This window comes from Podarcis pityusensis (genome assembly GCF_964106645.2).
Source record: "Podarcis pityusensis genome assembly, chromosome: 3".
Taxonomy (NCBI): domain Eukaryota; kingdom Metazoa; phylum Chordata; class Lepidosauria; order Squamata; family Lacertidae; genus Podarcis; species Podarcis pityusensis.
This window is the reverse complement of record NC_138026.1, coordinates 33,130,469-33,157,964: the sequence shown is the minus strand read 5'-3', so window position 1 is coordinate 33,157,964 and position 27,496 is coordinate 33,130,469. Positions and strand designations below refer to the sequence as shown.

At 43.0% G+C, this 27,496-nt stretch overlaps 2 protein-coding genes across 4 annotated transcripts in view; one reads left to right on the top strand and one right to left on the bottom strand.

The window, feature by feature from the left end:
• The window catches only part of PRIM2 (DNA primase subunit 2), a 63,358-nt gene extending 47,500 nt beyond the window's left edge, over positions 1 to 15,858 (bottom strand). The window contains 6 exon segments of the mRNA XM_080998000.1: positions 4,047 to 4,167; positions 6,447 to 6,526; positions 7,638 to 7,741; positions 8,027 to 8,195; positions 15,362 to 15,600; positions 15,603 to 15,858. Of these exon segments, the coding sequence (XP_080854126.1) occupies positions 4,047 to 4,167; positions 6,447 to 6,526; positions 7,638 to 7,741; positions 8,027 to 8,195; positions 15,362 to 15,600; positions 15,603 to 15,855 (966 nt within the window). The 5' untranslated portion in view covers positions 15,856 to 15,858.
• RAB23 (RAB23, member RAS oncogene family) lies at positions 15,482 to 26,339 on the top strand. 3 transcript variants are annotated; one of them, XM_080998061.1, is made up of 7 exons: positions 15,482 to 15,624; positions 19,011 to 19,224; positions 20,315 to 20,400; positions 21,338 to 21,494; positions 22,968 to 23,050; positions 24,352 to 24,444; positions 25,599 to 26,339. In XM_080998061.1, exons 2-7 carry the CDS (start codon positions 19,070 to 19,072, stop codon positions 25,736 to 25,738), a joined length of 714 nt encoding a protein of 237 aa, XP_080854187.1. In that variant the 5' UTR covers positions 15,482 to 15,624; positions 19,011 to 19,069; the 3' UTR covers positions 25,739 to 26,339. The 3 variants fall into 3 exon arrangements, with proteins under 3 accessions (XP_080854187.1, XP_080854188.1, XP_080854189.1); XM_080998062.1 differs by lacking the exon at positions 15,482 to 15,624 and adding an exon at positions 15,849 to 15,971; XM_080998063.1 differs by lacking the exon at positions 15,482 to 15,624 and adding an exon at positions 16,226 to 16,323.
• Positions 26,340 to 27,496: the final 1,157 nt, after the last annotated feature.

Here is a 27,496-nt window from a genome sequence, read left to right as displayed (position 1 = left end):
ACCTTCAATGGGGATGTTAATTATAGTACTTCAGGGCCTCTCTTTATTGCCCATGACATTTCTAGGGCTGCTTGGACAACTGTCACTATTACTCTTTATCATTCGTCTTCCTTCTAATTAACATTTATTTCCCCCATCCTTTAAAATTCACTGGGGGTTGGTGAATGCTTACAGAGAGGAGCCCCGAGAGGAACGGCGGGCTAGCAGCCACCACTGTTGGTGAGCAGAGTTCAAATGGAAGGTTGCTAGGCAGCTCACAAATGAAGCTGTGTATTGGGCTGCAGGAGGGTGGCAAACTAGGGGAAGGTGATTGTCATTCCTTTCAACCCCTGCCTGTTTGCTTGCTTTTTAAGAGAAACAAGCCAAAAGTGAATGAAGACATGGCTGTGGGGTATTAATAATAACAATTATTATTATTAAGATCAAAAACTTTCTTCTTTGGCTTTCTGGCCTATGTTTTCATGTCGGACATTTACATTACTTATTTGTACTTGCGTGCTTTCCAAAACCAATAGAGAAGATTCCCATGGGAATCAATAGAACTCTATTCTGTTTCTGGGCCGCGAACTGGTTCACCACAAGAGGTTTAAGGCAACTCCTTTTCTATGCCTCTGGCTGGGCTTGCCCAACCTGTCTGCAACACCTGGCCAAAAAAATATGGGTAGGGAATCTTGCTGAAAATAAAGTTTTCTAGCTCAAGTTCCCACTGAATTGCTGGAAGTGAATACTAACAGCTGCCATTTTTAGAAATGTATTATGTAGACACTAATCTCCAAAACAAAAGCAAAAAAACCCTCCATCATAAAAGCCAAGTGGTTTTGATCCAACTACTGGAATTCAAATAGGTTAGAAGCCACGCTTCAGCTAGGCAAATCAAAGCACAGGAGATACCAGGCACTTTAAGCTTTTAATTAACTGCTGTCAAAGCACAGTTACCCTTTTGTTGCTTTCACAGAAAGTCAAGAACATTCCATTCACTGAGATGCTGAATTATCAGTGTGCACTTATATCCCTCTACTGCTCAATTAGAAAGGTTTGAAAGTGAAATAAAATGAAAGATGCCTGCTCTTTTCAGAACTATTCAGTGATAAAAACAGGGAACTGAAGAACTGCCATTTGCACTACTTAACAAACCTCTCCAAAGACTTTTTGTTGAAAATCACAACAAAATCAAAGAGCAGCTACCTGGGGAAAAACTGAACTTTACTGACTTCTGCTACCCACCCTTATTTTTTGGCACAGCCAGCCAGTAACTGCATTGTAGAGCATTAGCTCCTCCATCTGACTATTCCAGGACACCATTTTTCCTCCCTCGATAGCACACTGCAATGTACTCTTAACAAAAAAATGTGTGTGTGTGTGTGTGTGTGTGTGTGTGCGCGCGCGCGCTTAAATACAGCTGTATTTAAATACAAATTCAGGAGTCAGTAAAGTTCAAGCAGTAGACTGCCTTGTGGAAGACATCCAGTCAATAATATCTCAGAAACAATATTAGTACCAACAGAACTATAAACTTCAGTTGTACTGTACCTTGCCATTTTCACTGGCTACAATCACAACTGGAAATGTTTTAAAATGAAAAAAGGAGTATCCATGTTTAACAACAACAACAACAAAAATATTTTTAAGTCTAGTTAACGGTCTAGGGTCAGTCAATCCACAAGCAGCCAACAGGCTTCCTGGAGTGCTGAAACACTCTGAAGCACTTCCAGGAACTGAAAGTGGATTGGCAAAAAGGTTGAAAAAGGAGCAAGATAACCCTTTGACACCTTGTGCATTTAGGCTCGGTGGCAACCCATGCAGGCAGTGGGAAAGGCTTCCTTCCCCTTTTCTAACCTTTATTGAACAAGTCTCTAAAAGTTTAAAAGAAAGGTTAGAAAATGGGAAGGGTCCCTTCCCTATTGCCTGGTAAAAACAGAGGGGGAATTAGTCTCTCTTCTGTTGAGTGAAAGAGAAAGGGGCCCATTTCCCCTCCGTTTCTTAGTTACGTCTGGGTAGGCCCTTAGAGAGCACCTTGTCTGGGTTGCTCTGAAAACAGCGATCCTGCAAATACTGTTCCAGCTTCCCAGGATGAGTGCTGCAACTCAAAAAGATAAACTGCAACACCGTTTCTACTACCCCAAAGGGTTTTAAAAAAAATAAATGTATTCTGCCATTTGTCAAAGGATTTGAACTGAAGGCTCTCACATATTGTTTATCGGGTTGGTTGCTGTTGGGAGGGTTAACCTTTCCTTAAGAAACACAAGTATAACCAAAGAGAAACCTTTGTACAGATCTTGTTAACCTTCACCATTCTCTTGTACAATTCTGTAGCAACTTTGTCAGCCAAACTGACCTTCGCAAACTTCATTTTAACCCATCCCCTTCACAAAACCTTTCTTAAGTGCTTGGGGGGGGTGTGATTTCTACTTGGGGAGGAATTCGACGGTTTGCTTTGTTGACCATTCCATCAGTCTCCCTGCATGCTGCTCTGCGGGCTCTGCTGACACACACTCTGAACCAATTCAGGGGGCTTGCAGGAAGGGGAGCCCCACTGAACAAGCTGAAGTCCTTGTTCAGGCTTCCACTGATAGGACTCATGAGTTGAATCTCATCCTTAGTATGCAAGGATCAGGTGTTAGTGTACAGGCTAATTCACACGTCACACTAAGCGAAACCATGACCTAGTACTAACACATGACCATACAGGCTGCAGCCACTTTGCTCCTCCCCAGTCCTTTTTTGCTATCGTGCAACACTGAGCTAAGCCAAGGTTTGATTTAGTGTGACATCCCAATTGGGGCTTGTCGATAAGCTCTCTCCTCATTGAGTACAAACTGTGCAATGTGGCTGGACCCAACTGCCATCAACTATTTTTTAAAAAATAATAATTTTTTATTGGTTTTCTTTTTTAAACACAAAATATTGTAACTTTTCACATACATATCAAATACATTTGCTCCACCAAGCTCGTGACTTCCCTCCATCCCTTCAACTGGTTTTCCAATTTCTAGTAAATTGTATGCGTATTTTAACTGCCAGTTTCTGTCCTTCTGTTTATATCAAGTCCTTTTTTGTCCATGGTCAGATACTATTTTTACATTACGTTACAAGATTTATTTCAGTCCCGCTAGTGTCTTCACATTTTTACAATGACCTTTCAAATACTCAGTTTACTCCATTCTCTTTGGAATTTCTGGTCGCCCTGGTTCTGGATCCTAAGAGTCAGTTTGGCTAACTCCGCATAGTCCATCATCTTCATCTGCCACTCCTAACTGCCATCAACTCTTGACCACTGGTCATGATGGCTGGAGATGCTGGAAGCTGGAGTCCAGTCAAGTCCATAAGGTCCCCCCCCCCCATCCCTACTCTAAACTATCTCCAAGACACCCATCACCCCTGCAAAATGATGGCTGCCTGTCAATGTGGTACACACACTAATCAGTAAAATTAATTAATTAGGTGCATCATCTCTATCATTCCCTTCACTGGTTAAGATTATGAATTAGGTATATCATCTCTACCATTCCCTTCATAGGTGTCGCCTATTAGCGCAGATTTTACAGTGAGAGCATTACATCTTAAGAAAAATACATCTAGTAAATTCAAAAACCCCAGATAAAGCTGTTGTCAGAGTGCATTTTACAACCCAACGTGAATGTGTTTTTCACCCAAAAACAAAGCTTGCCTGTAGAAATTAGTCAATCTGTTTGGGATGCATCTTCATAGATGGAACATCAATTTGTAAAACTCAGAGCCAGAATATGGATTTGGACAGCTGTATGGCATTTGATCTGTGTACTACATAGTCACATCTTTCCTGCTGTCGAACCAGGAAGAACCATACTCAAGATCCTCAGAAAAGCAATAGAAGATTCATTATGAGGCATGGCTGGAGATCAAGTGGCTTTCTACTGACAAGCACAGCAGCCCAAACATGCATTATGGTCAGAAAGGAATGGGGGGGGGCGCGGGAGAGAGATTACAAACTTTGTTCGGTCTTGCATTCAGATATTAAGCATTTCAACACTACCACGTACACTGTAATTCAAAGTTGAGAAACTTACAACATCATATGACAAGCTGACATTTTCAAGGAACTTTTTAGTCAATTCTCCACTTAGCTGAGTGAATCTGTAGCGGAAAAGATCCATTTCTTGCTGGATAAACCACCGCCTAAGCTCCTCCCTGCGATGGAACATGAAACACATGATGAAATGTGTTTAGTTGTTTTTAAAAACACATAACCGCAGTTCTCTACAGAGTTTTCCTTTGAAAGTCAAATAAACAAAAATGTAACCTGAAATCTTCCTACAACATTCCAGTTTCTACTTCTGGATCAGCATTTCCTATTTAATTTATTTTTAACGAAATAGTTTTCATTGCTCTTTATTATGCTATTTGCTTCTCTTACGTTCTTCTGCCTGGACAAAAGAAGTCTCTTCCACTCCATAATGAGTGGCTCCTACAACACTTGAGAGCATCAAAGTGCACGTTCATTTAGAATGGTGGCAGAGTGTGTGTATGTGTGAATTTATTAAAAAGTCTTGTGGCAGTGATTGGCCAGGTCAGGCACTGGCTGAGCGATCCATGGATGTTCATGAGGGTTCTTCATTAGCCTGACCCAGCTGCATCACTATTCACTGACTTCCACAATGGACCCTGGGTTAACCATTGCTACACTGGTTGGGTGCTGGTGCAGCTTTTAAATAGCATATTCATATATACTGAATATATATAGAGAGAGAGCGTGTGCACAAGTTGGGTAAATTAATACAGCAGCAACCACCAAGGATATATGGTTTGTTCCTATTCAAAAGTGGCATCAGTGCCCACCCACCACTAAAATGCTGTTCAGAGGCAGCTCTAGGAAGAGAAGAAAAAGAAGAGGAGTTTGGATTTGATATCCCGCTTTATCACTACCCAAAGGAGTCTCAAAGTGGCTAACATTCTCCTTTCCCTTCCTCCCCCACAACAAACACTCTGTGAGGTGAGTGGGGCTGAGAGACTTCAGAGAAGTGTGACTGGCCCAAGGTCACCCAGCAGCTGCATGTGGAGGAGCGGGGACACGAACCCGGTTCACCAGATTACGAGACTACCGCTTTTAACCACTACACCACAGGGAAGTGCCGCTGTTGTTCCTGCAGCAATGGTGACAGCAGAAAAAATACTGCACAGTTGTGGCTGGGTTGGGAAGGGGGGTGTTTAAGCAGCGTGTGTGGAAATTTAGCAAAGACTCCATGGGTTCTGAAAAACGTAAGAGGGCAATGTGTTCTGACAGAGCCAAGAGATAAGAGATAAAAGAGATAAAAAGACATCAGCAATGCTTCTCTTCTCAGCTCTCCTGTTGTTCAGATGCCCTTGGCTCATGCCACGCGCAGAAACTTTGATATGTTGAGAACTGTACATTTTAGAAAACTGGAAAATAGTGAGGGGCCGGGGAGAGAAAAACCCTGGAAAATATTTGTGAATAAAAGCAGTGACAATGCAAGCTTTTGCCTCTTGGTGGCACTATTGGACTACTAAAATCCAGCTTTATTTTTCATTACCATCATGCCGCCAGATTCACTGAAAACTAATGTCCAAAGTTAGCTCACCAAGTTGACACAGGATGAGACAGGATACGTGGCTTTTAAAATAAAGATCATTTTAATGCTTTTAAATAAAGACTTCAAACTTTTGCAGAAAAGTCCAAGGCTAATGCAGCTAACATCAATTAAAATATAATAAGCTTGCATCTTAAAAGACCTAGATGGTTACTGATTAAACTGGAAATGGTTACCCGCTTCCTAGAGTCTCTTTAAGAAGTCTGAATGCCTTCCTCTTTATAATAGTTTTCAGTATTTAATTGTAACACGATATTAACGGGTAAGGTTATTTTATTGATAAGTTGTGTTGCTGTTTTTTTCCTTAAAAGGCACACACACACAACACTATACAAATATATGTCCTTTTTAACACATTGCAATTACCTCTCCCCACAAGCAATGCCGAGAAACAGGCTCAATTCAGACAGCTCAACAAGTCATGGCTTTCGCTAACAATAATTTAGCACCCAACTCATGGTGTGAACTTCCAAATGAACAGGAAAACCATGGTTTGGAATTGCTTATCAGCTTGGTTTTCCAGTCTTTTAAAGTTCAGGTTCCTCAGCTTACTCCCTTCTCCATGGTGCACCTGCCTCCAGAGATGAAGTGATAGCTTTAATTATAGTTCGTTAATTTGGACAACATGCCGAACCATTGTGAAGCATTTGTAACAATAATTGGATGGGATGTTTCAACTCGGCCATTATGATTTTCATTCTGAAATTGGCAGTGTTTCCCAAATAAGATTAATCCTAAAAGATCTTGGAATGTGGATCAACAAATGGTTACAAAATACACTTTCTCAAATCTTAAAATCCACAACATGATGTTTGTGCTTATTACATGCAATTAAACAGTAACTGGACAAACAATACCTACGATTGGCAGTAGGCAAGACGCAATATGAAATGAGAAATGTGATCTTTTCTTCTTGCATCATAATCCTCTTCAGCCAAAGCCTAAATTACAAAAAAGCATGTTAAGAACAATCATATAATGTACTGTAACAACCACAAAAAATACTTTATTATAAATAACTTATAAAATAAAAAGACTTGCAGCACAATCTTATGCATATCTACTTAGAACTAAGTCCACTGAGTTTACATCCAGGCATATAAGGATTGCTGCCGCAATTCTATAGGTCAGTAGTGGGCACATTGCAGGCTTCCGGAATCTATGCTGGGGTTTTTTACTACCAACCAAGATCCATCAACTTGATCAGGGACAAAATCATGGCCAGATGCAAAATTACAGGAAAGCATACAATGCATTCTTCATTATGGGACATAGCTTTGGAATGCTTTGCCCAGAAAGATTTATTCCTTCGCCTTTCTGGTAGTACTTTGTCACTTGAATTTCAGTAGGCATTTCATCTGTTTGATACTATCTGGCTTTTTCAACATTTGATTTTCTTTTTTCCAACTGACAGTTTTTATCTGCCACTCTGCCCATTTCATTTTATTTCGTATGTTCTTTCTATGTTATCACTTTTTATATGCAAGTTATTAGACACCTTTGGCGGTCTTTTGTACAGGAAAGCCTATACTGGACATCAAGAGCATCTCCACCCCCATCGTTCAGCCTGGACACTGAGGTCCAGTGCCGAGGGCCTTCTGGTGGTTCCCTCACTGCAAGAAGTGAGGTTACAGGGAACCAGGCTGAGGGCCTTCTCAGTAGTGGTGCCTGCCCTGTGGAATGCCCTCCCATCAGATGTCAAGGAAATAAGCAACTATCTGACTTTTAGAAGACATCTGAAGGCAACCCTGTATCAGGAAATTTTTTATGTGTAATGTTTTACAATTTTTTATGTGTTGTAAGCTATCCAGAGTGGCTAGGGAAACAAAATCTGATGGGCAGGGCATAAATAATAAAATAATAGTAATTAATATTATCATCATCATCACCACCATCATCATACATGTCATGGGCAAGGGGCCCCTGAAAGACCTAGTGCAACCATTTTAATCTACCAACACTACTATATCTCTAAAATTATTTCTTCCAGTGGCCACAACTACACAGAAATATGAAGTTTATACTCAGTGTTAATTATTCAGTTTTACTTACCTTGTACGGAAATTTAAGAGCCCGAATTTCGGATGCCAGCTTTCTATTATAATCATCTGAACCTTTCACATAACTGACACCCAAGTTCTCTACTACTTTGAGTACTGCAAAGAACAAGACAACGACAGATTTGAAATGTAGCACATTTAAGATGTGTCTGAAAATACATATCTGAAAAATGGTTGGGGAAAATAATTTTTCAACTTATTATAGCAAACTTACATAAAAGTATAACTGATAGCTATACTGAAAATAACTCTTTAAGGTCTTAACTCTATGATCCTGAAAATGTTGAGGGTGAGTAAGCGTCACATAAAAAAATTTCACAGAAACACATAATCAATCATTCTGAAAATTCAAGGATTGTTCTAGTCTACACGTTTACTCACATTTGAGTCTGTCAACAGCAAAACTTTCAAATTCTATTAGAGATATATTTTCAGTGGGAGGCTGCAGGTAGAACTGAAGGCTAAGAGGGTATTGATCCTGTCTATCAGCCACCACCTTCAACAACTTCCGTCTGCTGCCTCCAGAAAACTGCATTTTCTCCCTGTAAACCTGTAAGAGGACAAACAGAATCACAACAGTTTAGGATATAACTAAACAGTAATAAAAGCTGGTCCAAATGTTAACTACACTTCAGAACATAGATTCCAATGGTACACTAAAAAAAAAGACTTTCTTTTATTTATTTTAGGCCTATAGACAAAGTCAGAAGAATTTCAAGATTCAATTTTTAAAGATGTATTAGCTGCATCACGTGCACAGATTGCAGGTTGTGGTGGGAGAGGTGGAAGCAAGATAACATATACAGTGGTACCTCGGGTTAAGTACTTAATTCGTTCTGGAGGTCCGTTCTTAACCTGAAACTGTTCTTAACCTGAAGCACCACTTTAGCTAATGGGGCCTCCCGCTGCTGCTGCGCCGCTGTAACACAATTTCTGTTCTCATCCTGAAGCAAAGTTCTTAACCCAAGGTACTATTTCTGGGTTAGCGGAGTCTGTAACCTGAAGCGTATGTCACCTGAAGCGTATGTCACCTGAGGTACCACTGTAGATCAGAGGGAGGAGGACCATGGACTGGATTTAGACTGCGATCCTTATGCGTACCTGCCTCAGAGTAAATCCCATAAGGAAGTCAGTCCGGCTTACTTCCTTTTTTATATATATTTTTTTCGAGAAAGTAACAATCATAAATAAATAAGAATAAAAACGTGCACCCCACCCCCGATACCATTCCACTGTAACTAATCCAACCTCCCAAAATTTCTACACTTCTTGCGATGGTTTTACCCCTTTTATGTTTTAACAGTTCAAATTCTACAACTTCCTTATCTCCTCAAAATCATATATTCCCCGCCTTACCTTAATAGCACATGTTAATTTATCATTAATAGCTACATCCCAGACTTACTTCTGAGTAAATGCGCTCAGGAGTGAACTGTTGGGGCCTGGGGACACTGGGCGAAAAAAAAATGGAAGAGGGGGAGCGAAAGAGATTAATAATCCTCTCACACACACATACATACCAGAAACCCGCTTCTCCAAAGCGACCGCGCGGCCCCTTCAGATCAGCAACCAGCAGAACCCAATTTCCCGCGCGAAAAGTAACGCTCGCCACGCCCCCCGCCGTGACGTCGCCGCCTCGCTTCTTTCCTTCTTCCGCTCGTTCTGATACCGCCCCTCTGAGCTCGGCTCCTTCCGCCGGCTTCCCGCGGTTGCCGTGGCGACGACGACGACGCCCCCGCCTTTTTTTTCTCTCCTTCACTTCCGGGACCGGAAGTAGGAGGAGCACATCTCCGTCCCGCGGAGAGAAGGCCGCTCTACCCTGTCTTTCAACCCCTTATTCGGCCAAAGCCGTAGAGATAAACGCGAGAGTCCAAGCGCAGCTACCGAAGTCCGGTTTCCTAGCGCGACAACTCCGGCGTGGCATAGTCACTTCCGGCACAATTCGGCCCGCGTTCCGTGTCCATTTTTTCCCGTCTCCCTCTCCTGCCTGCCCTTTCCCCGACCCGAAAAAAAATGCAAGCTTGTGCTCCGATTTCTTGTATTTTTGCATGCGGAGAGAGACGGGGGGAAGGGGGGGAAATGTTAATTATTAGCCAAGAGCATCACCTTTGACATCTCCTTAAAGGGCTTGAGTCCTCCGAAGTCACTTAAAAGAGGCTGCAGAGACATTGCTCCTTTCCAGCATCCAAATTTTATGCGTCTTTAGCTGTTTACATTTTAGTTGTAAGCCGCCTCGAGTCCAGTTAGGGGGAAAAGGCGGGATATAAATAAGTACAATAAAATATGACAATATATGTTGTATTCATGTAACATTTTTACAGGTAACTGAATTTTTGTAATATTTTGTTTAAACTGTCAAACAAAATATTGCTTAACATGAAAGTTGTTGCTTCGGTTTTTTGTAGGCAGCTTAGCAATATTTTTAATACCTTAGGCAGTACAGAAATTAGATAAGCAAGCGAGAAGCCAGACATATGAGTGGTATCGCTTCTGCAACATCCACAGTCCCACTGCTTGCACTGGGGAAGAAAAAAATCCTCTTTCCAGCATTTGAATTGGATCCATTATCTTCATGGATAGCAGCAGGGCAGGTTCAAGATCCAGTGGAGGGACCCCCCACCTCATTTAAAAAAAAAAAAAGCCCATGTCTGTAACTACTGCAAGTGAAAACAAGCATGCAAGAGAAGAGGGAATGCTCCCATCCCATTACCAACCCCTGATGGTCAGTGCATCTGACTCAAATCACTATATTTAAGATGCTGACAAAAGGCCCATAATACCTTCAGGATTATATGAAATTGGAACTGGCAGAAGGATGGGGGAAGAGACTGAGCGAGCGTTAATTTCTGAATTAATAGAACTGGGAACAGAAGATTCATACTGACAGATGGTCTTTAATAAATCATTAACTAAAGTGTTTAACTGCATTTTGAACATCTTGTATACAGTGTAGGTAGGCTGTATTCTTAATGTGGGAATGTAGGCACAAGGTTGTTCAGTGCATAATGCCATCTGGTATTATACTACTTTGCAAATTTGTAGCGAGTATCCTTGTTGATTTTTATTTAAATGTGCATTTAATGGATTTTAACACAAAGGGGCAGGAGCACTATTCTCATTTTCAGCTTGTTACCTTTCCTCCTCTCCCAGTAATCAAGAGACTCCTATGGCTGTGTAACAGTTTTTACTCTGCTGTAGCAGCAGAAAACTCTGGTGAAAATCAGGCTGCTTGACAAATTACAGTTCTACTCACTGCTTGAAATAGTATTTTGGGAACAGACACATACTGTAACCTGAGATTATTGTCTTTAGATAGGAAAATATCTTCTCTGCTTCAATCAATAGAAATAATTACACTGGATATGCAGAAGTTAATTACTACTGCTAAAAAATTAAGCAAGTCCTGTTCTCTCTGGAATTCCCTTCATATAACTGATATTGCATATGAGTCATGGAAGTACTCTCTAGTGCACAAACTCAATAATTACTGTTTAAAGTAATTGCACTTGCACAAAGCTAGGTTAACACTAATGACCTTTTTCCAATTGTAATAATAGCAAATGTATTCATTTTTAATAAATAGTGCCATGTGTGATTGTACAAAGATCTTTTTTTATCATGAAATAAATAGATCAAACGCTTTTTCTTACAGGTCCAGACAAAAAGTTATCCCCCCCTCAACACTAATGACCCCGCTTCAGAATTAGAATTAGAATTAGAATTAGTCCTCTTCTGTGGCAACTGTGTACCATGAAGTTCTCATACAGTAATTTTGAATAATGCTTTTTATTATGATAATTATATATCAAAACACAACGGTGCTGCCCCCTCCCTACTAGTGTGGCTTCCTTACCAATTCTTATTGCCAAACTCTGTGTAGGTCCTGGGACATACAGCAAAATTGGCTGTATGTAGGCAGAGTCTCTGGAGCTCCATCACAGTGGCGTTCAAGTTTGTTCCACACAGCAATGAACCTTGGTGGTCTAACCACAACCCCAGTTTGCCGAGTCTCCATCATGTCCTTGCTGCCCTAGCAGAAGGGGATATCAGAGGTGGAAACAGTTCTCTGGCTTCGCCCTCAGCCCATTTCTTGTTCTTGGCTTCCTTTGCCATCTGCTCCCTTCACACATGGTGGCTACTACAGTGTGCCAGCATGAATAAGGCACCAAGTTTGAACTCAGCTGGGAGGACACAGTGCATGGACCCTGGCCTACTTCATGGCAGGAACTCCAACCACTCGTAGCCCCTCAAAGGCCAGCTGTTGCCTACGTTTTGAGGCTAGGAGGAATTCTGAGCATCTCCCACAGGAACCCACAACTGCATCAATGGCATTAAAAAAATAATCAATGACATTAAAAAATGGCTACAGCAGCTCCTTCATTTCTAGGCAAGGTGAGTTAGTTTAGCTGTGTGCTGCTTGAAGCTGAAGCAACACTGAGGCTGGCAAAAATTCGCACATCTACCTAAGTTCTCTGATGTTGTCTTTTCTTCTTTGAAAAGGGAAAGTTTTGGTGGTCTTTTTATGTAGGAGGGCACATGTTGAACACAATAGTGCTTTCATAATGCAAAAAGGAATCCACTATATCAGTCGACACCTGAAATGGTTATTCTGCAATGGCATTAGAAGCTAAATAAATTATGATAAACCAGCATTGTGGTCAACAGAGAATGAATGCCACAGTTTGGATGGAAGGAATGTTATCTGCATTTTTTCCCCCACTTTTGCTACTATATTTGACTTTCACAAAAATGCCCAGATATGTTTCAGATTGAATGCAACATGAGAAGCTTTTTTATTTCTTTGTGTGACCTGCCACTGGATTTGAATCCTGGCATACATGGTTACCAGGCAATGCCTTTATACACTGCGTGCATATGCTTCCCCAAGTTCCATCTACCAGTTATGTAACAGCTAAAACCTAAAAGCTAACAGCAATGGTTGTAATCCTTGTTTGCATCTTCTCTAGCACTTGTCTGCCCATCCCACTTTCTGATTCTAAAACATTAAAGGACCTCACAATTCAATCCTGCACATAAGGAGCTCTATCCTAAGCACCCTGGAGCAAAGCTGGGTAACTCCAGCAACTCCAAACTGTGAATCTGATTTTCAAGGGGAAACACACTATCCCTAGCTCAACCCTTCTGTCTTTCCAGGAATTAATTTCAGTTTGTTTACCTCCATCCAGTCCATCATTGACCTCAGACCCCTATTCAGAATCTCCCCCGTCTTCCCAATTTGTGAGGGTAAGGAGAAATAGAGCCCATAACCAATGACAACACCTCTGCTACCAGTATGCACTGATTCACCGCCCTGGGAAGGCGATGGGCCACGCGGACGCACTCAGCAGGCACCCGCACAAGAGGTTATGAGCCTGGAGCTGCTTCCCGACCGCCCCATTCAGGCACAAGAAGTTGCACACCATTCCAAGAAAGATAGGGTCATCTCCCGGGTCTTGGACTGGGTGTGGAGGGGATGGCCCAGCTGCAGCCCCGGACCAGAATTTGCCGGCTACACAACCCGCAAACATGAGCTGTCGGCCCACAAGGGGTGCCTGTTATGGAGAAGCAGGGCCGTTGTTCCCCAGCCCCTCTGCAAAAGGGTCCTCACAGCCCTGCACGAGACACACCCAGGAGTAGTAAGAATGAAGGCCCTTGCCAGGAGTTATGTGTGGTGGCCAGGGATCGACGGAGAGATAGAGGCCTGGGTCAAACACTGCCAGGCCTGCCAAGAATCCCACCCAGATCCCCCAAGGGCCCCAGTCCAGTCCTGGGAGTCCGCCCGAGCACCATGGTCACGCCTGCATGTGGACTTCGCTGGTCCCTTTCAGGGGAAAACATTCTTCATAGTGGTGGACTCCTACACCAAATGGCTGGAAGTTGCACTGGTACCGTCCACTTCTACGTCCGCAGCCATCCGGGTACTACGCAGGCTGTTTGCAACCCACGGGCTCCCTGACACTCTTGTCTCAGACAATGGGACAGCATTTACGTCAGGAGAATTCCAAACCTTCACAGCGCAGAACGCCATCCGCCACATCCGTTCAGCGCCATTCCACCCTGCCACCAATGGCCAAGCAGAACGCATGGTGCGGACCACCAAGGACACCCTCTGCCGCATGACGCAAGGGGATTGGGAGTACCGCCTTGCCACATTCCTTCTAGCACAGCACAGCACCCCCAGCTCAACGACTGGCCGGAGCCCCGCTGAACTACTAATGGGTTGCAATGCCAGCCTTGCAATCAGATTGGACCACCTTCACCCTGATAGAGCTCAGGATGAGGTAGTGGTGGGGGAAGGCAGGAACCCCCGGACCTTCGAGGCTCAGGACCCAGTGTACGCAAAGAATTTTGGGACAGGCCCAGCATGGGTACCCGCCACAGTCACCAGGGTCACTGGCCCCGTGTCGTACAAGGTGCTAACGGATGGGGGGCAATGCTGGCGCCGCTACTGCGACCAGATACGGCGACGATTCCCGGGAGAAAACCAGGAGGAGGACAGGTCAGAGGAGTCCCAAGGGAACAGTGGGGCAGTGAGGCCCATATTACAGGAGGGGCCAGCAGGAGAGGCAGAATCAGTAAATACAGAGAGGACCCGCGAGGCCGAAAGGACACCGGAACCAGAACCACGACTGAGCGAGCTGGTTGCACAAGACCCAACGGCCCCATCACAGCCAGCATCCTTGGAACACGAGCCAGAACCTGAACCCCAGACCAGGGAACACCCCAGGCCGCAACGCACACGAAGGCCGCCGGCGTACCTTGAGGACTATGAATGCGACCTCCCGGGCAGGACTGGAACTTAGAGGGGAGGGGTGTTATGTACTGAGTTGAATAGGATCCAAACTGCAGCAGTCTGATTGGTCCTAGAACAATGGAGCAGTATGATTGGTCGGCAGGAACCACCCAATCATGCTCCAGATAGAAGTGAATCCACAACCTGATTGGCCTACAGGAGAATTCCGGAATTAGCCAATCATGTGCAGCCCATTGTGTAAATAATGTATATAAAGCAGATACTTTGAGGAGACATTCATTCTTCCTCCTCACCACTATGAGCTGAATAAAGAGCATGAAATCCACTCTCGACTCTGAGTATATTTCAATTGGGCACAAGGTCAAACCCTGCAGGACACCATAGTTAGGCCAAAGGACAAGGTGTGTAATAGGAGACCTATAAATGCATATAACAATACAGTACTTGCAATGAATTGCTTGCTCCTCCAAACAATTCCACCCCCACCCACCCCCGTTGCCTCTGACAACTAATCTGTAATGGAAATCAGTCACACTGAACTCCGTGATCTTTCACCCCAAAAGCATTATGTTTTCAGAAGTCCAGCTAAATGAGGATTTGAACTCTCATCTTCTTGGCTGCAGTAACAACGCTTTAAACCAGTGGGGACGCCCGGCCCGAGCTCAGGACCCACAGATCCTTCATCCTTGCCTTAACCCTTCTATTGCCCTAAAACCCACAACCCTATACGCACTTACCTGGGAGTAAGTCCTGGTGGACTTACACCTCGGTAGGCGTGCATAGAATTGCACTGCAAAATCTTTGATCCTTATTAGGATGGGCGGAGGGGAGAGTTATTGGCGCCCTGGGCGCTGTAGCAAGCGAAACCACCACCATGCAAGGGCTTGCTGCTACCTAGGCGCCAACCGCGCTTGTTTAGGAGCAATAATACACCGTTCATCTCCGCGGGGTTTTTTTCCTACGTCAGCCTGGGCTTGCATAAGGATCTGGTTGCACATCCAGGACGGAGAGCCGCCAGGCCAGGGCGCTTCGCCTGCTTCGCCCGGGCCGAGCTGCTGGTGGCGGATCCGGCGCCTCCCAGAGCCGAAGGGGCTGCTGCTCCTCGTCGCATGTGGCGTTTCTCCTCCTCCTCCCGCAATCTCCCACCCGGGCCAGCAAAGCTGTTCCCGCCCACCGAGAGCAGAAGCGGGCGGCGGAGCCGGGGACTCGGCGCTTGCTCGGGGCGGTAAGCGCCTCTCGCCTCTGGAGGAAAGCGGAGCCCGGGAAGGGCGGCGGCCCGGGATGTGTTTGCCATTGGGAGGAGGTGGCGGGTGGCGGGGAGAAGCCGGGATGATGGTGATGGGCGTAAGCTGCTGGGTAGGGCCGGCCCTCCGCTTCTCCCGGCTGCCCGTCGCCGTGGAGGCGCCTTCCACGCGCGCTGCCGCCGGTTAGCGAGGCGCCGCTGCTGGAGTAGCATCGGGGAGCCGGCCGGCCAGAGCCTGCGGCCCCGGGCGGGAAGCTGTGAAGCGGGCTGGCTGCTGTGGGAAGGCGGGAGCCGGGCGCCTCCGCCACCGGGGCTGCCTGGAGGTGCTGGTAAGGTCGTGGAGGGAACGGCCTGTGCAGGCGACTTGGTGTTGGCTTGGGAGGCTGCAGGGAGAGAGGTGGAGCGGCCGAGGCGCGCAGCCTGTGCGTAATGTGCGCGCGTGTGTGGTTGGAATTGCAAAAATGTCCCGTCCCCCCACCCCGGTCCGAGTCTCCGAGCGAGCCTTTCTCCCTGCCTGAACTCTCCTCCCTCAATTTTTTTTAAATTTTTTTTTACATTTGTGTACATTTCCTCCAGAGAGCTCAGGATGGCAAATCTTGGTTATCCTTTTCCCCATTTTAACCGTCACAACAAACCTGAGGGGTAGGTTTGGGTTAGGAGACGAGGACTGACCCAAGCAAGGTGAGCTTCATGACAGAGTGAGGATTGTCTCTGACTCTCCCCCGGATTCTAGTCTGACTCCACTACACCCTCTTCCCTTAACAGAAACAATGTTCTTTCAGCTGGATAAAGGTAAAGGTAAAAGGACCCCCGACCGGTAGGTCTCTTTGCTTTACTGGCTGAGGGAGCTTACGTTTGTCTGCAGACATTTTTCCGGGTCATGTGGCCAGCATCACTAAGCTGCTTCTGGCAAACCAGAGCAGCGCACAGAAACACTGTTTACCTTCCCACCGGAGTGTTACCTATTTATCTACTTGCACTTTGACGTGCTTTCAAACTGCTAGGTTGGCAGGATTCAGCTGGGTACCTGCCCTATAAAAGGTTATTACAATTATTTATTAAATTTGTATACCATCCTCAGATGGTGGAGAAGCTGAAACTGGCTTCGAAATCCTTGGTTATGAGCTCACATTTCAGAGAGTTGTGATGACATGGCACTCAGTACGTACTCTGGGTTTCTGATATTTTTATTGCTCTCCGATGGTCCAAGACAGAGTTCTCAGTCAGATTTAAACTTTGGCCTTCCACATTGCGGAGATTTTGCAACCACGGGGTGTCCTGCATTACGAAGCAGCCCTTGCAGTTATATTGGTTGAAGTTCTGCACTTATTTGCCTGCCTTCGTGTACCTGTCACTTGGCAGGCCTAGTATACTCCTTATCTTCAATGGTGATACTGTGCATTTTGTCTGAATAGCTAACTGCTTCATTAGTTACGTTTAGGGTGAGACTTGGTATATACAAAATGATGTCCTATGAAAACCACTTGTCTGATATATTTGTTAAGTGTCAGGGTGGTTTCTTTTTTTGAAGAATACTAAAAGCCATGTGAACAGGTCTGTAAAAATGAATTTCCCTGAGTCTAATATGTAAATGTTGCTTGGGCGAGTGGTAACTCAAGGTGGAGATACCAACAAGTTTAGGGGTCCTGTGGTACAGTCACTGATCTGATCTGGGCTGTACAGTGGTACCTCGGGTTAAGTACTTAATTCGTTCCAGAGGTCCATTCTTAACCTGAAATTGTTCTTAACCTGAAGCACCACTTTAGCTAATGGGGCCTCCTGCAGCTGCGGCGCCACCGGAGCACAATTTCTGTTCTCATCCTGAAGCAAAGTTCTTAACCCGAGGTATAATTTCTGGGTTAGCGGAGTCTGTAACTTGAAGGGTATGTAACCCGAGGTACCACCGTACATGCTTCGTCTGCTGCAGTGGCTGTATGTCTTGGAGGGCCTTGCAGAATTCAGGTGTGCAAATTTACAAAATCCTCCAGAAGTGACCTCTGGTCTTAGTCAGTTTACAAATTATCTTCTTCACCAGGTGACTTCCTCAAGCAGTGACTATTGTATACTGCACCATTGGCCAGTTGAGCCTGAGCCCCATATACTGTATGTAGAGTCACACTAGTATTGCACATTCCTGGTGGTGAGTTAGGGGGCTTCAGAAACACAATGAAGACATGCTCTGGTGAATGCTACATGTCACAGCCCCGGGTGGAGCTACCACCCTTGGAAATGTCTTGGTGTCCCATTGTTCCTCCCCCCCCCCTCTAATTATGGCCTCTAATTAACAGTGTAATGTCAGAATAGTTGCTCACCTAGGGAACTTGGATAAGGCCAACCCAGAGAACAGATACTCTAATTATATTAGGAGCAGAATTTGACCTGGGAGGCTGCTTCCCATGGCAGCCAATGTGTATGATGTAGGAAGGAGCTGAATAGTTTTTTGTGTGTAGTTTTTTCTCTGTGTGTGTTGGAGATTTATGAGATGAACTTGTGGCTGGAAGGAACATTACACAGGGTGGGGAAGGAAACAAGCAACAGATCATACTAAATGGAATGAGGCTAAATCCTCAGAGAGTTTGCACACTGACATCTGACTTAAACCTGGGTGTGTGTATCTTTGGAAAGGCGCTGGTGTAGACATGAAATGCCTCGGAAACAGCAGCCTCGGGTAGGAATTAAGACGTGAAGGGACTGTAGTGTGATACTGTGCAGCCGTAAGATATGTATTGCTGCAGACATTGTAATTCTGAAACAATTAGAGTAACTCTCTTTCAGTTGTATTTGTATGGGCTACTTAACCAATCTTGATTTTACCCTCTTTTCAAATAATAAACAAATACTTTATGGGGCACTGTTAAGAGAATAAATTTCTGTTGTGCATGCCTGGTAAGAAAACAAGCCACCCTACTTAAAAGAGCACTTGTCGTAACTTGTTACAATTCAAATAGGTATTTTTTAAACTTTCGCTTTCATTTTTTTTCATACAGTACTGTTGGCCTTGGAATTTGAGAGTTAATGATGGTGCTAGCTTGATGCAGCTTGGTAAGAGCAATGAGCTAGAAAGAATAGACATTCTGTATGCATCTTCCTCCTCAGGCAACAAAATTCTGCAGCAGGATCTTTGGGCGTGTGTTAGTATCTGATACAATTGACCCTGACTATCCTAGTTGTCCTTGGGTTCAAGGTGTATGTGCTGACACTGAATAGTCAACTTGAGGGCATTCAGCTGTACAGTGAGATATTATGCCTTGGGGAAAAGACAAAGACAGGGTCTACAAGCCACTTATCTCCCATATACGCTGTAGATCATAGAAGCTAGAATCTTTAATAGCACTATCTTTAATAGTATTTTTACTCTTTCTCTTCAGATACGGGGAAGATCTAGCTAAGACTGTGAAGTAATTGCAGACTTTGGGGATTTGCCAAGATGTTGGAGGAAGATCTGGAAGTGGCCATCAAAGTGGTGGTCGTTGGAAACGGAGCTGTTGGGAAGTCCAGTATGATCCAGAGATATTGCAAAGGAATTTTCACGAAAGATTACAAGAAAACTATTGGAGTTGATTTCCTGGAAAGAGAAATGCAGTATGTGTTTTAACATATGGGGGCACAGTTCCTTCTTGCCACTCTTTGTATGTCTCCCTCCCTCCCTGTGTGTGATGCTTTTTGTAAGGGCTGAGCTAATGTTTTCTTGGAGAAAAGTGTTGTGACACTATTCTTCCTTTCTTTAACAGAGCTGAAAGTGAGGCATTTATATGCTAATTGTATTCTGCAGACTTTCCATAGAAGTGCCACATTTGCCGACTTGAATAATAAATGCAAAAAAATGCACAGACTGTGTAAAAGACCAGCCCTTTTAAGGAAAGGTCTCATTTGTCAGATGAGATAGAAAGGTTGTGTGAATGAGTGAAAAAGTGGGGAATATTTCTGACAGGGAATAGCAGTATGTTATGTAGGGGACAAGAACATCACAGTAAAAGTAAGCTGGAATTTTAAAATTTCACTAACACACAGTAGTGAAGTCATTTTCACAAAGAAAGAGGGGAAAAGTAAGATGCAGGATGGTTTTCAGTTGAAATCAAGGCAGTGTTGTGTAGCAGTTACAGCAGTTACTTCTCAACCTTAGGTCCCCATATGCTGTTAAACTGCTGTTCCCATCATCCCTAGTCAGCATGGTTGATCGTTGTGGGGTGAGGGAAGTTGTAGTCCCACAGCCTTGGGTCTCCATATAATGATAAACTACAGCTCCTGTCGTCCTTAATAATCAGCCATTCTGCTTGGCAACAATGGTGATTGTAGTCAAACCAGAATCTGGGGACGTAAGGTTTGACAGGCTGTGTTGGATTAGAACTCAGAAACCTGGGCTCAATCTCCATTCAGCCATGAAGCCTACTAGGTTACCTTTGGCCAGTCACACTCTTTTCATCCTCACATACCATTCAGAGTTGTTGTGAGATAAAAGGCATGGGGCAAGAGCTATCGTGATAAAAAAATGAATTTTTTTAGAAAAGGCATAAATAATTTACAAGGAAGTAGGATAGATTTAGGTGTTCCTGAAAAGATGTGGGGTATAAACGCTACTGCCACAAATGTACTTTAAATAACAAATTTATTTTGCTTTTTATAGTATGATTAAATATTGAGAATGTATGCTGTTTTTGTTTTTTTTTTTAAGAGTCAACAATGAAGATGTCCGACTGATGCTGTGGGACACAGCAGGTCAAGAAGAATTTGATGCAATTACGAAAGCTTATTACAGAGGTAAATAGAATTACTAGCATACTGACATGTCGTATAGGAAACTGGCAATGGTTCTAGGCTGTGTTACTTTTGATGTCTCCTAAACAATGTGCATTGTTAGATTCCAGCCAGAGAGGATAAGAGGAGATGATCAGTTTTAATTGCAAAGCTTTTTAAGGTGGCTTTCCACATGGTAGCTATAAAGAAAGTCTGGTGTATTAAAGGCAGCCCTTAATGAAACAAAATTTAAGAACCACTTGTCTAGTTCCTTCTGCACACCTATTTTGTTCATCCACACCTATTTTATTTCTTTTGTATTCTACCTCTCCAAAGTTTGACAGGGATTAATTAAAATTAAAATATACAGTATAAAACAATACTCTATAACTGCAGGTATTCTCTACAACCCCAGCTCAAAGAACTTTGGCTAAGGCATAGACTATTGGGTTTCATTAAGTACACAAGGTCTCGTACTGCTTACAGTACAGGAGTGACTGCTCAGAATTCAGGTAAAATGCTTGCCAGTGTATATACTATTACCTTCCATTCACTGTTGGCAGTGGGGAGCTAGATAGAATATCATGAGTAACTTGTTCTTATAATAACAAGCAGTGGTGTTTTTTTGTTCAGATCCAAGTATTTGACTCCAGATAAGGGGCTCATTACATGGTTCTCTTTAAAGTGTAGTATAAACAACCCTAAGGAGTGATTTTGACAACTAAGACACCTGTTTACTGTGCAGCCCTTAAGACCTGAGTCAAATGTAAGAACAAAGTCTTTGGGACAATAAGCCATGTTTACTCTGGTATAAGTCCCACTGTGCTCAACACAAACTAGCTGGAAAATGCTTGCTTTATTTGAATAAAGTAGGAAAAAACAGTCCTGTTCCAGCTTCTTAATAGGTTTGATGTGGTTAACCAAATTTATCAAAAAAACGGTGCTTAATTGTGACTTTTAGGAGCCCAAGCGTGCGTGCTTGTGTTTTCGACTGTTGACAGAGAGTCTTTTGAAGCAATCCCTACTTGGAAGGAGAAAGTAGTATCTGAAGTTGGAGACATCCCTACAGTGCTTGTTCAGAATAAAATTGACCTCCTAGATGAATCTTGTATAAAGAAGTAAGTGCTGTTGCCATGCTTCGTGAAATCAGTTTTCAAATCGCTTAAATGACTTTGTAACGGTCACACAAAAATGCAAACAATTCAAAGAAGCGGCAAGTATTCGGTTTGATAATGGGCATGGATATATATGGTCCGTTGTGGCTAGCTACCAGCATGCAGGCCACAAACTAAACAAATATAGCTACATGTAACTAAAATACATAGTAAAATAATCTCATCCAAACAACAAAGCATCAATAATTAAAATGTATAATAAACAAGCCCATTTAAACAACATAATAATGAAAGCAGGATTTAGAGAGTATGTAGTGAGTACAAACGCAAATGAGGTGTATAGTTAGGTGGTGGTGAACTCTCCCCATCCCACTGGCCCCTGCAGTCTTATCGCTCCTGTTCTAACTCCAGTGGTTATTTTTCTTGTACTGGAAGTGAGTGTGGCTTGGGCAGGCTGGGGAGTGAAGAGGAGTAGCTCAGCACCTCTAGTCCATTCCACTTTAAAATCATTCATGCCCCATTCTCCAGTTCACACACTGGTAGGATAGACCTGCGTCTCATGACATGGGCCTGGCACTCTAGGGTATAGTTTGGCCACAGGCTCTTTGGAAATGAATGGCTGCCTATTAAACTTGGGTGGTGTAGGGGTTAGAGTGTCAGACAAGGGCTTGGATGGTGAGGGTAGAAATCACCACTCAACCATGAAGCTCACTGGGACCTTGGGACATTCACTGTCTCTCAGCCAAACCCTCTCCACAGGCTTATTTTGAGGATAACATGGGGAATGCCCCTCTGAGCTCCTTGGATGAAAGATGGAATATAAATTTAATAAACAAATGTAGGGGATTTAGTTTAACTTGGTTTATGTATGCAAGAGCTATGTTTTCCCTGTTATGGCAGATAACAGATGAACTCTGAATATCTTGATTGATTGCATATATTTCATAAGGTGCTGTGATGGTTTATAACAGACTACTGTATATACAGTGGACGCTCGGGTTGCGAACATGATCCATGCGGGAAGCACGTTTGCAACCCGCAGCATTCACAACCTGCAGCGCCGCGTGTGCGCACTCGCGGGATGTGATTCGGCGCTTCTGTGCATGTGCAAAGCGCGATTTAGTGCTTCTGCGCATGCGCAAGCACCAAAACCCGGAAGTAACCTATTCTGGTACTTCCGGGTTTGGCGTGGTGCGCAATCCGAAGCGTCTGTAACCCAAGGTATGACTGTATTTTTAGTTACGTTTGCCCACCCACTATCTGTTAGCTCCACCTCTTCAGTCCTTGTAGCAAATAAACCTAAGGCTACAATATTGTCAACAGCAATCTTCTGCTGCTCTTGCACACAGTTACCTTTCAGTAATATAATCTACTTTCATGAAGATGATTGATTAAATTTAATCTAAATTAATTGTGTCTGTTGTACTGGGGGGGAAAGAACCAGTGTCTGAAACAATTTTCTGCTCCGGTAAACAGTGAAGAAGCAGAAGCGTTGGCAAAAAAGCTAAAATTAAGATTCTACCGAGCATCTGTAAAGGAGGACCTTAACATAACAGAAGGTAAGAGTTCGCTGTAACTTTTCCGGAAGGTAATTTCAAATGTTGTTTGCTTATTTCAGTGATGGCCAAACTTTGCCCTCCAGCTGTTTTGGGACTACAGTTCCCATCATCCCTGACCACTGGTCCTGTTTGCTAGGGATGATGGGAGTTGTAGTCCCAAAACAGTTGGAGGGCCAAGTTTGGCCACCACTGGCTTATTTTCTTATTTTCCAGCACTAATGTCAAGCCTAGTTCTCGCTGAAGTGATCAACCTATATCCATTCTTGTCTGCAACACCTAATTCTTAATGTTCAGGATGGACTGAAGAGCATTTGATCACGCAAATATCCATCTGCAGTCTAAAGTGGTACGTCCCAGTGTTTACCACTTCAGTGAGAGCTAGGCCCAAGTAAAGTAACTTATCAAGCTAAATTCAAATTGCAAAGGGAATGATTGAAAAACTAAGGGCTCTAAGGCTGGCAGCAGAGATGTATGGGAGCAACCATACCTTGGTAGTAGAACACGGGCTATGCAGGCAGAGGGTGCCTGATATTGCCAGGTGAGTATAGGAAAGACTCCTGTCTGACACCATAGGTGTGACTTAAAGGCAGCTATTTACATTCCTATAATCATGACGAAAAAGATATTGGCTTTAATGTCGTGGAGCAGGGTTGGGCAGCTTGTTCAGCACAGAACAAACTGGGTGTACATATTTAGCTGTAGGTCATTCTTATAAATATACCAGGTGTTGGTTGTCCAAATTGTTCTGAAATGGTTTTAATAATAATTTATTTATACCCCGCCCATCGGGCTGAGTTTCCCTAGCCACTCTGGGCAGCTTCCAGCAGAATATTAAAATACAATGATTCATCAAATATTAAAAGCTTCCCTAAACAGGGCTGCCTTCAGTTGTTTTATAAAAGTCCAATAGTTGTTTATTTCTTTGGCATCTGATGGGAGGGTGTTCCACAGGGCGGGCATCACTACCAATAAGGCCCTCTGCCTGGTTCCCTGTAACTTGACTTCTCGCAGTGAGGGAACCGCCAGAAGGCCCTTGGCGCTGGACCTCAGTGTCCGGGTAGAACTATGGGGGTAGAGACGCTCCTTCAGGTATACATGTGATTCATCCTGACCTGCAATATGTGTCTTATCTTGCATGTGACCACCTTCTGAGATATTTATGTGGTTGGATTTTTCTTTTTCTATGGTCGGTAGGAGTTTTGTTACTTTGAAATCGGACCTGGATTAGTAGCTTGAATATGTAAAACTGTGCCTGTCTCTTTTTCTTAATGCCTGAAAGTTTCTTTATATATATTCTGCAGTTTTTAAGTATTTGGCTGAGAAGTATCTTCAAAAACTCAAACAAAGAATAGTTGAAGATCCAGAAGTAGTACACACAAGTAGTAACAAAATTGGTATGTATGCCGCCAGACAGTATTGCCTGCTGATAAAATGTACTGTTAACTATGGGGTGCCTGTTCTGTTCCTAGTGCATTTCAATGAAAGTGAAATAAAAAAACACTTAATTTGCCAAATAGCTGTAGGGAAAATGTGCTCTGTGTGCGTGGCTATGATTTCTATTCTAGAATGTCAAACTATGGTACTAATGACACGAGGGCATGTCAGCCACTTTTCTTAAAATCTTGTGCACTGAAGTTATGCAAAGAATGGACAGTGCAGAATTCCCTGCATATTGGCAATGTTTGAAAATATATAGCTGCCATTAATGGTAATTATGCCAGCGAAGATGTACAAGAGATGGCTGTTTTCGTTTTGTTGTTTTTTAAAGAAAAAACTGGCACCTGATGAAAATAGCTTTGTAAACTGTCTTTTGTTTATAGACACTGAACTTTTGTATGTGGCTCTTCTTTAAAGTATTTCACAGTCTGCTCTCCCCACCCCCCATCGCCATTTCTTGTGTCTAAAAGTAAGATTTGTTGGCGCAGGGTTATGTCTCTGCTGTGCTTTAGTTTGCCAAGTGATGAGTGTGAGTGCCAATGTCCAATAACTGAGGGTGAAATTCAACATAGCGTTAACTGGAGTATGTGAGAAACGAGCTTTCCTCGCGCAATGGGACTCCCGGCCCTGCACCCCCTAAACTTGGGGCTTCCCCTGACCCTTTAAGGGGAGAAGAGAAGGGAAGGAAATTCCATTGCCTGAGCAGATCTCATTCCAAGCAACAACTTAGTTGAATCCTGCCCTTAGGTTTCGTCTTTTTTCCCCCCTTTTCTTTTTTGCAAAAAGATATATTAAAGAATTGACAGTAGCATACATTAATTTTATTTAATTGTCTCTGGGATCTCGGCTTAAGTCATTATTTGATCAGGCACACATTTCTAAAATGGAAAAACTAAGGAAAAATTGTGCATTATCCATGCTTTTACATTAAGTTGTATTTCTATTTATCTATCTATCTATCTATCATCTATCTATCTATCTGTATATAGGACACATCTCACAATGTTCAAGATGCTTACAATTAAAATTTTAAAATCTCTCATATATTTCAAAGATGGTCAATTTGCATATATGTAACTCCGTTTTTGTGCCTGTGCTTGATTTCAAATAGGTGTTTTCAACACAGCAGGTGGAAGTCATTCTGGGCAGAATTCTAACTTGCTTAATGGTGGTGATGTCATCAACCTAAGGCCAAACAAACAAAGGACCAAGAAAAACAGAAGCCCTTTTAGCAACTGCAGCATTCCCTAACACTCCCGCATAGAGAAGAAAAGATGGTCTGACACAGCTGCTCGGCTGAAACCCATAAGGGACACAACTGGCTGTAGAGGTGTTTTACCAGTGCTTTAGCAGATGTTGCACGCATTGGATCTTGCATTGATAGTGGATATTCCTGTTGCAATGAATTATTATCAGTACATAATGAGACCCCCGGCAGCACAAAAATAGAACCGTTGCCCCCATGCATTTGTTTTACATTCAATAGGACAACTTTCCAGGCGAAAGATGCGTTGTATTAAAGTATACAATAGGTTTCACTTTATTAAAAAGAAAAAGAAAAAGTTCAGCTGAAATGCTTAAGTATTGGTACCGTTCAAGAGAAAATGCCTTTTCCTACTTATTTGACCACATAGCTCAGTTGGGATTAATAGTTTGTTAAACTACCCTATGCACATTCTGGCAATATTGGCGGTGCAATATTTATATAGCTTATGAATTCTAGCTGCAATGTGTGTATATAAAAACTTGGTCATAGATTCAGGATAATAAATCAGGTACTGGGCCCAATGATAGGTTCCTGATAATTTCTGAACTGGCATCCTAAAGATGACTTTCATTTAAAAAAAATTTGGAACAAACCTTTCCCAAATGGTGTTGTGCATGCTTACATTCTCCCTACTCTGTGGGCCTTAACTTTTCTTTTAAAAAATGGTACGGTGCCAAAGGCAAATACTTCTGCTGCTACACCTAGATGTTTTAGTTAATTTAGTGTCATATGTATATACATATATATTCTAAATTTTAATGAGGCAAGCAGGTGATAAATGGTACAGCCTGGTAGTTCTATTTTCAATCAGCTCTGTTTTTGAAAAAATAGAACCCTATAGCTTATATATTAATGGAAAAACATGGAAAAATATAGAGATTTTTTAATCAAAGTGCTTTTGAGGACTTTTTCTAGTGCTTGTTGTAATATCTATTGAGCATCCCAGGTTCAGGGTAATAAGCCCCCCCCCTTTTTTTTTGTTACTTTAAATACACACTTGTTCTTAATCATGCCGTTGTGGCTCTTATGCATAGTCTTAGAGCAAGACCTTCCAGGTGGGTTGGAGCCAGAGCTAAGGGTACATATTGGGACTTGGGGAAAACTGACTTCCACATCCCTTCCTCTCCACAACAGCCCCCCTGAACATGGTCCACTAACTTTTTGGAGGCTGAATGTGATAGGGTTATGAAGGCTCTCTCTGTGAATTCTCCCTCAGCACTCCTATGTCACAGGATTCATCAGGATGGCAGTATTTTCAGGGCACTTGGATTGAGGGCATTAGTTGTTTTTAAAAAATCTCAAGCTGCAAGATCATTGGTAAAACTTTAACCCTAGTTTTCTTTGTTGAAGCATGCATTTATAAGATTGCTTTCTGTTTACATGTTGTTTAATATTTCTACAGTATTTCTGTAACTAAGTTCTGTCACTACCAAATTACTCTGATTCTAAACTTTGGATATAAGTAGCTGAGGAACGTAATTATATCCAGGGTGAATAACATGACCTGGAGCTCTGGCAGCTGAATTGTACAGTTCTTTTGAATATTGATCTCGTTTCATGAATGTTACTTTTCAGCTACCCGATAGATTTAAAACTATATCCATCAACCTTGAAATATTGCATTGTCCGTCCTAAGAGAACATCCCACAGTAAGTGTTATATTTTGAGAGAGGGCTTCTGAAATTCCATGAACATGCATATGCTAAAACTAACATACTTTTTCTTCGATGGGAGTCTTTGCC